This window comes from Dermacentor variabilis, chromosome 6 (genome assembly GCF_050947875.1).
Source record: "Dermacentor variabilis isolate Ectoservices chromosome 6, ASM5094787v1, whole genome shotgun sequence".
In the NCBI taxonomy this organism is placed as follows: domain Eukaryota; kingdom Metazoa; phylum Arthropoda; class Arachnida; order Ixodida; family Ixodidae; genus Dermacentor; species Dermacentor variabilis.
In genome coordinates this window covers 117,442,069-117,455,262 of record NC_134573.1, presented here as the reverse complement: position 1 = coordinate 117,455,262, position 13,194 = coordinate 117,442,069, and the positions used below count along the sequence as shown (strand labels likewise).

At 43.9% G+C, this 13,194-nt stretch overlaps 2 protein-coding genes across 3 annotated transcripts in view; one reads left to right on the top strand and one right to left on the bottom strand.

Annotated features, from left to right (window-relative positions):
• LOC142585094 (uncharacterized) overlaps positions 1–9,780 on the bottom strand; it is a 52,165-nt gene extending 42,385 nt beyond the window's left edge. For both annotated transcript variants that reach the window (XM_075695605.1, XM_075695606.1), the window contains exons 1-4: positions 9,333–9,780; positions 5,619–6,032; positions 4,936–5,202; positions 2,452–2,566 (exon numbers count right to left, since the gene is read on the bottom strand). In XM_075695605.1, the coding sequence (XP_075551720.1) occupies positions 2,452–2,566; positions 4,936–5,202; positions 5,619–6,032; positions 9,333–9,416 (880 nt within the window). In that variant the 5' untranslated portion in view covers positions 9,417–9,780. The remainder of the gene's footprint in view (positions 1–2,451; positions 2,567–4,935; positions 5,203–5,618; positions 6,033–9,332) is intronic.
• A 150-nt stretch (positions 9,781–9,930) lies between these two features.
• Positions 9,931–12,282, top strand: Bin1 (histone deacetylase complex subunit SAP18). Its single transcript, XM_075695610.1, has 3 exons — positions 9,931–10,062; positions 10,224–10,330; positions 11,918–12,282. Exons 1-3 carry the CDS (start codon positions 10,006–10,008, stop codon positions 12,210–12,212), a joined length of 459 nt encoding a protein of 152 aa, XP_075551725.1. The 5' UTR covers positions 9,931–10,005; the 3' UTR covers positions 12,213–12,282.
• Positions 12,283–13,194: the final 912 nt, after the last annotated feature.

The following is a 13,194-nucleotide window of genomic DNA, read 5'->3' as shown; positions in this document are numbered from 1 at the left end:
TAATTGCACACAATACTGCTCAAATCTTTGCAAAAACAGTCTCCATTTGCAGATGCACAACTTGATACGTCGCATCATCAGCCAGCAGCTCTGTCCCCCCATTTTTCAGCAATGCTGACAAAGCTGGATTCACATGCCGGACGTTATTGCGGATAGATCAGTCACATGATATATGACGTGAATCGGATCACTTCGCAGCTAGCAGTCACATGACAGCGGCTAACAGCGTGGATGGAGAAGCCCTTGCGTTGGCAACGGCAACAGAGCAAATGCGACCGAGCCAGAAATCTCTATGGTGATTTGGCTCCCCAGTGCATCACGAAGCACTTCACGCAGACTGAGGGAGCGCCACTAACTACTAAACGCAGAATGGCGACCCATAAAGCGGAGGAGAATGGGCGACCATAAAAGGGAGCTTCAACACACAGAGGCGAGGAAAAGGTAGGATTCCCTAGGAGATAACGAAACTTTTTAATGGTGGAGAACTTTGCCTTGAGACGGGGCTTCATGGCAGCATGGCGTGCATTGCCCTGAAGCCACACATCAAGCTGAAATTCGCATATAACCCGTACCCCCACTTTACTGTTAGATCTTTAGAAACTGGAAAGATTTGGAAAGAACACTTTTTTTTCAGCACAGAAATAATGAAAAAAATAAAATAATAAGAAACCATTAGAACTTCCGCTCTACAGTTATACATCCCATTCTCTGCTGTGCAGCATACAATTATAGAAGCAATGATAACAACACAGAAATGGCAGTACAGTTTTCAAGTGTTTTCATTACATGCTTTCAGTTTCATTTTGAAAACGTAGTGCAGCTTTCAAATGTAGTGGAATACAGGACACCCCCTGTAGTTTGGTCCAGAACAGTATCTGGGACTTTGCAAGGCACATGGAAATATCAACCTCGTGGCAAGGCCTTTGCACTGATCAGTCATTGACACCTATAGCATCTAGGCTGCTGCAGATACCATCGAAATTTACCAGTTTTGAACGAGACTGCTCTTTGTTTGCAAATGTTCTTAACAAGCTTTGCAACAGGCTCACAAGCAAACATGTTTGAAAACGCAACTTCATACAACCAAATTTGAATGTGGAAGCAGCCGCAATCGATTCTAATGCGAGTGTGTCCAGTGAGAGCGACTCGAGCACCGAGTGACTTTTCCTGAGTTGTCAGATTAGCAATCTTTCGTAGAAAGAAAGAAGGCGTTCATTCGATTGCCGTCACTTTGTCTGCGCGAATATCACATGTATTTAAGGATAATTATTTTTTATTGCTTGAATAATAAATACGAGCTATTTTTAGTGGAGTTTCAAGTTTCTCCAAAATTTCCTGGAAGAAAGAGTAAACCTGTTTTTTTCATCCCACTCAAAAATTTCGGGAAACTGCATCCCTAGACTTGATATGAAAGACAAAGCTGTCCATGATTTCTTTGTTTTTATCTGACAGTTCTCGGTCCACAAAAATGTCCAATTTTTTTTTTTTTTTTTTTTGCACAGGAGCCCTTTGATTCCCGCGCCGGCCCGGGACTGGGTGTTTGTGCAGTGTTTGGTGTTGCCGGAGACAGACGGTTTCCTCTAACTTGGGGAAATACTGTGTTTTCCTGCACACATAATGCTTGCCCCCCCCCCCCCCCCCGCCTTTTTTCAGCCTGAGCGCGTACACGGCGGCGATTTAGGTTATGAGATGCGACGGTTCCCACTGCCCCATGGCTCACTAAGCTCGAACCCGCAGTGGTCGGTACCCCTGTGAGATACAAGACGCCCCCTCCCCCCCCCCCCAACTTCAGAGCCACGTTAGCGATTAGAAGTACACATGCGTTGCTGCTAATGTGCTTCCTCAACAATTTCATTGAAAGCTTCATTTCACTGAGAGCTTGCAACTGTATCTCCCTGAGATCAAGTCCCAAGCCATGGAACTTCAATTTGAGGTTCCCGACTATATTATAAACAAGTTATGCCCTTCTGTACTGAAACCCAGCCTCAAGGTCTCGTTCATAAACACCGAACGAGTGCAGGATTACGTTTCTGTGGCCATTGGCCACAGTGTACAGCCTGCATTCACAACCAAAGTATTGTAAGTTGCATAATGGGAAGCACAAAGACATACAAATATTTCATTAGTATATCCTTACAACCACAAGTTGCAGTCACAATATACACAGAGTAGTTATTTCGCAGAAAGCATCGCCGATTTGGAACAACTGCACTCAAAAATGTACGGAGTGAGACACCTATGATCGCACTGCTTATGTAGCTTCCGCGGCATTGCCTGCTAACTATGAAATGGAGTAATGTAGATAGTTCGGTAAATTAAGTTTGGCCAAATTGACCAGTTACAACTCAATCTGAAACTTGCAGTATGCATGCACCACACTGAAAACCACTTCTTGCACGTGCTGCCCTTGATTCAACAGTAAAAACGAGCACCCAAGTAGCCCCAGCTTACCGACGGCACGCTCGCCTTTCCGTTTTGCAGCAGCGGTGCTGTTGGCCTCTTGAGCACCGAGTTTGCGGAGTGGCGATCGTCTCATGCCACCACAGCACGGGCTCCTTGGCTGGGTCTAAAAGCAATAGCGACGTCACCAACATCACTACACTTTGCACCACGCAAGTACACCTGCAATGTGTGAAACAAACAGAAAGCCCTAAATGCTGTTAGCTGATGCTAGCAGAGGCTCTTTGGGCAGCGTTGTTGAAATATTGGGTGTCGGGTCGAGAAGGGAGACACGTATAAACCAATCTTCCAGCTAGATGACTGGATTATTGATGGTAAAATTTTGCACTTCCACAGATGCAGAATTTTGCCGTGCATTTTCTTTAGTGCCAAAATTGAATTTACTGCTTGGCTCTCGTATAGAATTAAATGGAAGTATGTATTATCTGCAGTCACATGGCATTCATAGTATTATTATATAAGAGCAAATTATTCATCCTGTAGTTTTTTAAGCCACATCATCTTTCACATAAATATATTGGAACAAAATTTTCCCAATAGTTTGTCATAATTATGCAGGGATGAAAAGTCAACTGTAACAAAGTTTCACTTCAGCTAAGTTTGTTATGAGAAGTCTATACAATCACTTTGACATCACTTTGACGAAGACACAGAGCTAGTATAATCACCTGGTTACAAGGCTCTGAATGGCACCATAGCAGATGGAACATACATCTCATGGTAAACGATGTGTGTTCGGAGATCCCACAATGGAGATCCCACAACCATGCACGCATGCTGATCTCACCGTCACACCCTTATGCCTGGGGAGGGGCTGTTTCTCAATGCTATCAGTTGTGCGTCACTTCTGGTAAGCAGTAATGGAGCCATTTCTATGAGTTTCCGCACCAAAAGTGCTTACTTTTGCAAGCTTTTTGCAACACGTTCACTTGTGTTTAAAACACAAAATTTTGAGGCAGAGGCTGATCTGTATCTACACTAACAAGAAACAAGGCTTTTTTAATGCTGTCTGAAATTTTGCTGCATGCCTTTACATAGAAAAGAAGCTCCAACATGCAAGCTCAACAAAGTTGGAACACCAAAGGTAAGCTGATGGTGCTCATGTTCCAAATATGCAAAATAAAGGGAGCATGTGTAAGGGGCACCAAAGTAAGCAGGTGTTTCACACTTCAGACTCAAGTATCCTTAAGATCAAAGTTTCATGGAGTCATATTCTTTAACAGCAGAACTATTTAGCAAACACATCAAGTGACATTTGAACTTTAGTAATCCCTGCTTAGACGCTTGCGAGGACGTTAAGGTTAAACTCTGCGGGAACGACATCTATACTCCAGCTCAATATCGACTGGCAGAGCAGCGAGAGCTATGAGGCATGCTAAAACACCACCACGTGCTCCCTTTACACCACACAGTGTGCAATATAATGTTGTCTCGTCCTTTGGCTATATTACAGATACACAGGTTCAGTATTGTCAAGCACTACATAAACGTTTGCACAGGTTTCCGTTTCATTAAGGCTTGCAACATAGGTCAACATGGAGTGGTAAAAATAACTGTTTTCCACCCAACATCAATGAAGCTAAATTTTTCTGAAAATGCTCGCCCGCACAGGACAATGCAGAATGGGAGGGTGGAACAATGAAATGCAGTCCAAAGGCACCGTAACTAATGTGATGCTTACATTTCGCCCTTCGGGGCAGTGCATAACAATTGTAATGTAATGTAATTGCAATGTAACAATTATATGTTTCCTTTTACCCAAGTTGTCTGAAGTACCCCATAGTGTTCTACTTGTGCGATACGATTCAGCAAGACAGTCACCGTCTGGAGTTGACAACTACTCTGCACTACTATACGCAACATTTAAGTGTACCATAGCTCATCTATGTTGCAAAACATCCTAGTACAACTGTTTAAGGCTAGTAGCGCCGCTCAGGACGAGCAAAAAAGGAAAGAGGTAGGGGTAATCAAAGGGAGCGCTCCCTTTGATTACCCCTACCTCTTTCCTTTTTTGCTCGTCCTGAGCGGCGCTACTAGCCTTAAACAGTTATGACATACCAACTCGCCCAAACTGCCACGCTTTTATCCTACTACAAACTGACTCACTCTCTTCTCCTAGTTGTTAATCATAGTCACAGTCATCAGAGGCCAGTAACGTTTTAGAGGTCCATTAAAAGGAAAGCCTTTTTTAGTGTCAATCAAAACTACAGTACCTGGCCCATCGACAAGAGTGACAATTTCAGAACTATGACAACATGGATAAGCACAAAGGCTCTCACATTGTAGACTCGAGTATAGTACTAAGTGGAAAGCGAATTTTCTTTTCCAGTGGCTGCTGCAGAAGAAACATGACGTTAGGCAACGATACTGCCAATAGACACCATGCAAACTGGAAAACGGACCTTTGACAGCAATCACTGTAGAATAAAGTGGAGAACAAAGTTTCAAATTGGCACCATAATTTTAACCACTCACAGCGTTCTCTGTGGTTGCGGTCGACTGCGCCACCTTCTTGTCGCAATGCGCAATGGTATCGGGCGGTGTGCAGCACTTGGGCGACACAGTGGCAGGGGACGGCGACTTCTCAGACCGAACAGTCTCTGGCATAGGGGACGGACTCTTGCGCGCTGCTGCAACACAGGACTCTTTTCGTGGTACGGGAGATGACGAGGACGGAGGAGTGCTTGTCTGTTCGACGGACTTAGACGTCTGCGCGGCTTCCACTGCGTTCTTCTGAATAACCTGCATGAAATAATAGTAATAATAACAATAATAATGATAACACATAACAGACTGCTTTATTGACTGACAAATAGCCTTGCTTGGGCTGTTCCGTAATACATTATGAATGTACCTACAATGAAATAAGAAAAAGAAGAATGCCTTTTTACTCGTCTAACTTTGTATGATTAGTGTGTTTAACACACTAATCATGAGGCCCTATGTTTTCAACAGTTTAGAAGTGACTGTATGATTAGGTCCTTTCTTTGTCCTTTGTATGTCACACCATTTCGCTACGGTATGAAATGGCAACTTGTCCAACATTTGACTTTCCCAAGAGGTTGCCTCTGCAAGTTACTCTCATTCTCCATGCACCCTACACAAGAGACTAGTAGAGTGAGCTGAAAGGGGGAAACATACTATGGCACCCAACGCACCTGTTTGAGCAAACTTAATTTATTGGCTGCCTCTTCCTCGAACGACGACGCAGTAGCCTTGTTCGAGCTGTCTCCACACGCTAGCCTGCTGTTCAGTGTCTCCATTATGGCTGCCTTCATCTCCTTCGCCTTGCCACCGAACGAGTCCATGAGCTTTATGACATCGGGGTCCCTCTCGAAGACAATAGGAGGTACTGGTTCGTCTTCAGAAGCAGGGGACTCGGGCCTCTCTTCAGCGGCAATGGTCTCTGTGGGTTCCGAAATCTCGGCGGTAGGAGAGTCAGGGCGAGAGGGCTCAAGCTCTCCATTGGCTACGACTTCAGCTTCTGAAGGCACTGTGATGCACCCAGCTGGGCAGCTATCATCAGCGGCAGGGTCTTCCTGCTGCTTTGGCAAATCCTCTGGGCTTGTGTCCTTTGTGCACAATGCAAAAAAAGGAAAACGCACACATTGCACAGTTTTCATGAAGACACACTTCATTCATGGAAACATAATTTGCTGTGAGCAATTGATTTCATCATGTGTGCAATCAATTTGTAATTCTTTATATTCATGTTCAAGAAGTTGTAGCTAGTCATTTGTATACTTGTAGTAGAATCAAACCTCATTACTATAACAAAGATATGACAAATTATCTGATGAAAGAAGTAAACGTAACATGTTTCTTGCAGATTTTAACATTTAATAAATATATGCTTATAAAAAATATCAGTTTAGACAATTTCGGCCAATGCTTTAGTGCCTCATTTACTAAAAGAATCCCTGAACCACTTCTTATGGAAGTGGAGAAAGGTATTTGAAGTGAAAATAGGCTATTTCAAAAATACTGTGCTACAAAAACTACATCAACGCATTTAGCAGAAGCAGAGTTATTGGAAATCAAACACGACCTCCGCTGTGCTCCCATTCCTTCTTCAATGCCTCGCAATGCGAAGGCTACGGCCCAGTGGGGCATGCCCACAATGCTCCACCTTTTGAATGTCCCTGTGGCGCACAGTTTCTAATTTCTTTTTGGATGTTAACGTAGATGCCACAACTTCCGCCTTTGGTGCTTACAACGCGCTATACATAAGCCAAACACGGTTGTCCTCAGCGAGCTGCAGTGTGCTTAGCCAGTGGACTCATGGCGTCACCCCGCAGCAGCCGCGTATCTACACAATGTAGCCGACGGCAGCTTCATGGCGTAGATACTGTGGCCATTGGCCAATAGCAGCTGTCTAAGGAAATGATGAAATAGTGTGTCTAGAAGAGAGTGAGGACAGGGCTTTCTGTTGAAAATACAGCATTTATGGGAAAGGTGACTTCGTGTTCCACTTCTGAGCTCCACACACCGTATATGACAGCAAAACTTGGCTGAGATGTTCACAACAGCATAGCTACCTACGGAATATGTTATGTATTTCTTGAACGAAGGCATTGATGTATACAACCTAGTTTGATAGATAGTTTGCAGGTGACATCAATGACACAGCTTTTTACTGTGCTAATATTAAGAAATGGCAGCCACAATGATGTCAGTGCGCCATATCAAGCATACATTGTTTTGATCTCCGACAATGACTGTATTTCTCATAGTTATCAGTGTTATGGATTGTTATAGAGTTTTTGCTTAGTGCAAGACATGCCTGTTTTTCCATGATGTTTACTGATTACACAGCTTCTCGACATGCGAGTACACTGAGATAGCGGCCCCGATAACATCAATGTAAATCATCTATTGGAGATCACATACGAGAACACAGGGTGTTTACGTAACACCTAAGGTGAAAGGGAAAAGTTATTTAGTGAAGCCTTGCGTAATTACCGATCAACTAAACACAAAGGGTTCTTGGATTGAACTGCATACTGTTTACCTTATCTGTGGCTCTGGCTGTGGTTCCCTCTACAATTCTAGTCACAAGCATTCATTTTTGTACTTCTGAAAGCCATGCTGTTCTTTAAATGCTGCCCTCATGTTATGTACTGCACAATGCCACAGGGTAGTGACATTGGCAAACATGTTACACGTGAGTGAATAATGTAAACAGAAAGCGCTTTTGACTATATTTATCAAATTGGTAACAACATGGTGACTACAGCCACAGAAAATAGGTACCCAGGTGTTAACCTAAGCTCAAATCTTTCTTGGTCCTCACACATCTGTATCTGTGCTAATGCTTTTATGTTGTAACCTATTAACCTATGTAAATCTCCTTCCAGTATACGTAAACCAGCCTATTTGACTTCAGTTTGTCCTAAACTTGAATTTGCTTGTGCCATCTGGTGCCCTCAATATCATTATTTAATTGATATGCTAGAGGCTATTCAAACAGGGCCAGTCCATTTATTTCAAGCAACTACAGCTTTAAATCAAGCATAACAAAAACTAAACTAGATCTTTCACTTCAGCCATTACCTGTACGTCATGACACTGCCCTATTATCACAATTTCAAATTTGTTCACAGTACTAGGCCATCGTCTGTTCATCTTAAACCTTCCAATTGGTCATCACACAGATTACACAATAACATTAGCTTTGCGTGCATTTACAGAAATACTGATGTTTTTAACTCATCGGCCCTACCACGAACTAACCGATTATGGAATGACCTTCCAGATTGGTGTCTCAGCATACTGTCTCTTAATTCGGTGATCATTTTAACAATTATTTCTCAACTAAAAATTAATATAAGATCGTACTACCCGCTTCTTTCCGTTCTTCCTCACACAGTTCTAATTTAACTTTCATATAGCGCAGGCTCACTTGATGGCTGTCATACTTTATCTGCTTTTGTTTCTTTTTCTGGCTGTTTACCAGTGTTTAACCAAGCTTACTTTCTCATTGATGCCGTTGTGTATTTTGCGCCAGGTGATATTGTTGTGTATGTGGGTGTTTCAATGATAGGCTTGCTTGTAGTGTTAGGGTATCTTAATTGCGTGCTCACTATTAAAATGCTAGCTGTATTTTTACAAATGTATTTGCTATTTATGTTAATTGTTCCCTTTAACATCAATAGCTGATACTATGCTTACATCTACTTTGTTTACATTAGGTGTTTTCACTCATGATTGCTACGTATACATTTCACGCATCGCCCCCCCCCCCCTCCCACCCCCGCGCCCCTAGTCAATGTCCCAGTTGGGTTCTGTAAGGTATGTTTAAATAAATTAAATAAATAACCTGTTTCATATACTATCGAGGAGCTTATTAAAACACAATGTGTGCAAAGAAGCTCATGTAGGCCAGCCAAAGCAATACAGGAAGATACTAACAGATTTATTTCCACACAGTCAAATAAAAGGATGAAAATGTGCCCTGTTTTCTAACACAGGGCTTCCAAGCGACATCTTAATCAATTCGAAACCAAATAATCGTAATAGAAGTAAAACTGAAGTGTGCTACTGCCAGTTACTGTTCTTGTCTCCGTTAAATGGTCGAAAATATTATGTTGCGTCTTTTTTTTTTGGGGGGGGGGGCGGTAAACCACTTTGTGAACCACCACTCTCTATTGACGTATTTAAGTAAACCTGAATTATTGGCTGTCACGTCGCCGATATGCTTAGGACAGGCGAAGACCGCCAGTAAACGTGAGTTCACAAGCTAAAGCTTCTTATCCACTCCGCTGAGTAACGAGGGATACGCATGGAAGGACACACTTGCGACGCAGTGAGATTATCAACGACACCGAGTCGTACGTTAGGCGTTAAAAGCAGCCCGAAATGCAACGCCTTACCAAATTAGGAACGACCGCTTTCGCATCTCGCGGGTCTTCTTCGGTGCCGAAGAGTTCGTCGGCTCTTTGTACTTCGGTTTCCATCACAATCCGGACAGGATACAACAGTGCACGATGAGGCTTTGTGGCGAGCAAGCGCTGTCCTCCAGAGACGTCTGTCGGGACGGGCTTTGTAAACGCAAATCGCTCAGCTGACCAGTCGTTGAGGCTCAGTTGACTAGCTGCACCCGAAGAGAGCAGCGCACGCACAGACAACCGGGAAAAACGCAACGCGAAGGCACAAACGCAAGCGTACGAGCAAGACGCGCAGCTATGTTTACAGCCTCGCTATTTCAATGCTTAATTGAGCTCGAAAAACTAAAGGCGCTCAGAATGCACAAAAATAGACTTCACGACGCGCAGGACACCGCCATGCCTTTCAAGCACATGAAGCGAGCGCAAGCGCTGTTTCAGCCTGGCCGCACATTCGTTCCATTTTTATTACGACTTCTCAAGTTTAAAATAAAGCATTAAATTTAGCTTAAAATTTCGATGTTCCGCTGCAGTAAGTAGTTTACTGCAGTAAGCAGTAAGTAAGTAGTAAGCAAGAAGCAGCTCGTAAAACGCGTCATGAACGCGTCGAAGTTTCAATGCAGGCAACAAGGTTACCGGCGCAGTCGCCATTGTTTACGGTATGGAGTCCGTCGTTGAAGAGAAGAATGAAAATGAGAAGCCAATTGACCGAGAAAAAGTTAGTAATGTCGCTGAAAGGTCATATGAGTGCTTGGAAACCGTCTCGTAGCACCCGAAAATCAAATTTATGGGCTCACCGGCCAATCGCTGTTTCTGATGTAACGAGGCGAGTAGTGCGACTTGTCTCTCGAGTTCATTGCCGTTTTCTTTTATGTGCAGACGTGCCCGTTGCTGCTACGAGTGTTCCTCAACAACTCCAGGCATCATTCCATGAGCGAGTACTCCAGAGGCAACGTGCCCAGCAACGAGCTGCAGATTTACACATGGTGAGTTTCGAAAGCTGCGACATCTGTGCATCGCGAGAACGTGGCCTTTGCGCCGCTTCAACCACGGACATACGCCGTTTGAAACTGCTTCCATTCTCCAATTTTGCGGCAATTCCGGCTCCGTCAAGTTTGTTACAGTCTGAAGCGCACTGAGACATGCAAGTTTAGAATGTTACAAATGTTCCGTTCACAGCACTGTGTCAATGTTAAATGGCTAAAGGCGGGCAAGGGATTTAATGTGTCCACAGTTCTACCTCTAATGCCTGTGGCACAGCATGTCAAAAGGTGGAGGCTCCGAGTCTCTTACACAACTGGAAATCCAAGCTCACTAATTACTGCTCGCTTCTTTTCGCTAGCCATGTGACACCTTTCGAGTAGCATCTTCATTTGAGTGACGTTGCGAGGCACCGTGTGATTGCATGTCGACTACTTTTGCAAACTATTGGCCACGACTCTCGGAAGAGTTGAAAACTCTTTTGAAAGTTGCGATAGAGTCAACAGCGTTCCTGTCAACTATATCAGGGTTCACAATGTGCTTTCGTAAAGTATGCATTGCGTCGTGCCCTGTATTGTTCTCTGCCAGCATTTATGCCTCGCTGGATAGCTTGTGATAGTGCTCTCCGATGGCTTTCTTTCACTGCATTCGCTAAACACAGTAACGCAAGCTTCCCAACACGCAGTTTAGATTCGCCATTCAGCATTTTCGCACTTCCCCACCCAGCTGGTTTCCCGCACACCTGATCTGCTCTTGGCTGCTAGCTGCTACATGAAATTTCATAACTTGTGTAATTTGATTCTGGCACCCGTACATGCTCCAGTGTAAGGAGCTGGTGGCTCAAGTGCACCAACAATGAGCAGGCCACAGTGTGCATTGCATGAACACGAAAAGGTGTTCTGAGAAGGGTATACTAGAAGGGTTTCACTGACTTTCTGTCCGAAGTACCCCCTTGACAACATAATGCTTCTTTTGTGTATGGATTCTCAAGATTATGCACCACGATAGGAATGCCCAGTTGATACCTTCAGGCAATGGTACCACTTGCACTCAACGCCAGCCATTTGCCACACACATAATAACCTTCCCAGGCTTTTGGAGGAGAATGAGGAAAGCAGTGCTCGGTAATGTAACCTGGCTGTTTCTTCACCTCCCTATTGTTGTGCTCAGGCGCCTTTGTCAAATCACAGCTTCAGAGAGCTACCATAAGTGCACTGTGTAAAGAAAAAAAAAAAGGAACGATAGTCAGGCCATTGCTATCAGCGCCACTCCAGCTGAGATGAACAAGTGGAGCAGTAATTGGAAAAGTAAACATTGCACGTTATCTCAATTCATAACAGTTGTATTTAAGTTTTATTCATGCAAATATTATTTGAAATGCATGGCATTTATTCCAGCATTATATTGTTAAACCTACGAAAGATTGAGTCTGTGGCATTGTGGAACATGTGCTGAGGAATAGCAGAACAGTACCTAACACATCCAGTGGGTCATAAGGTTGTGGAGCTTAACAAACAATTTGTTGAATGGTATGGCCACAGTTCATTCATTGTCCCTACTTGCATCAAACTCAAAGAATGCTTTGGTTTCAGGATGGATGCTACCTTGAAGGAGCTGACCAGCCTTGTCAAAGAAGTGAACCGAGATGCTCGGCGAAAGGGCACCTTTTTTGACTTTGCACTGGTGTTCCCAGATGTTCGTGGTCCGGGCTATCGCATGCGGGACATTGGTACGACCTGCTCAGGACAGAAGGGCTCAGACGACAATAAGACCCTCAATGCCTGCCGGTTCCAGATCGGCGACTACCTGGACATTGCCATCTCAACACCTCCCATGCGCGGTGGACCAGTTCCACCTTCAAGGCGGGGCAGGCAGTCTGGCTTCTAGCCAGCACAACCTCTAGCTTCAAAACATGTTCCATCTGTACAAAATAAACACCTTTCTGTCTTGTAACGCATCTGGCAAATTAAGGTTGATGCTGCTTTCCTTGCACTATGTCTGCACTAAACCAAGGCACAAGAGTGAGAAAAGTAAAGACAGGAGGTTAGCTTGAGTTCTACCCTGTACTGGAGTAGGGTACCAAAGAGGAGACAAAAGAAAGAATAGAAACGTAAGGGTATGTGTCAGCAATGTCACACAATCTGTTAGGTCCATACAATCACACACTGTTGCATACATGAACACCATACAATGCATTCTGTCACCCAGTCAGTTTGTCACACAATCCTAAGTCTTTTATATGACATAGCAGGGCTTTATAGCTACTCGTGCTGATGTGTTGGTAGGCCATTCTCCAAGAATTTTGCTTTCTGTGAGTATGCAACTGTCAAGCTGATCTAATGTGAAAGAGAGCAATTGCAGATACACGGGGGTCTTCACCCCCATATATCTGCATCTGTAAAATTGCATATTTTCGGTAACTGTTTGTCTTCTCAAAGTGACTATAGCGTTTCATTTCTTGTGAGCTTGGCTTTTTGCCTCAATCATTGCATTTCAGTAATGCGATGTCACCTTGTTGCATGGCACGACTGCGTGGCAGCGAAGCCAACTTATGGTACATGAGGTGCAGATTTGGGGAGTAATGTGCATTTCATCGCATTGAAGAGAGAGAATAAGTTTTATTAAAATACAGCCCCTTGTCTAGACTTCCTCCTTTGAGATCATCGTTGTGTATCGTTGCGGACCTGCTGGACGCAATGCTTCACCCATTGTGTTGTTGGCTCAGTGAGGTGTACTGAAAGTTGTGCTGTGCACTCCAACGATCAAGCTGCGACGTTTGCGATTGGCTGAGAAAAGTGCTTTCATCCTCTCCGCTCTGTTTCTTATGAATCAAACACAGGATATGTGCCTAAAAAGGCCCGATATCAAG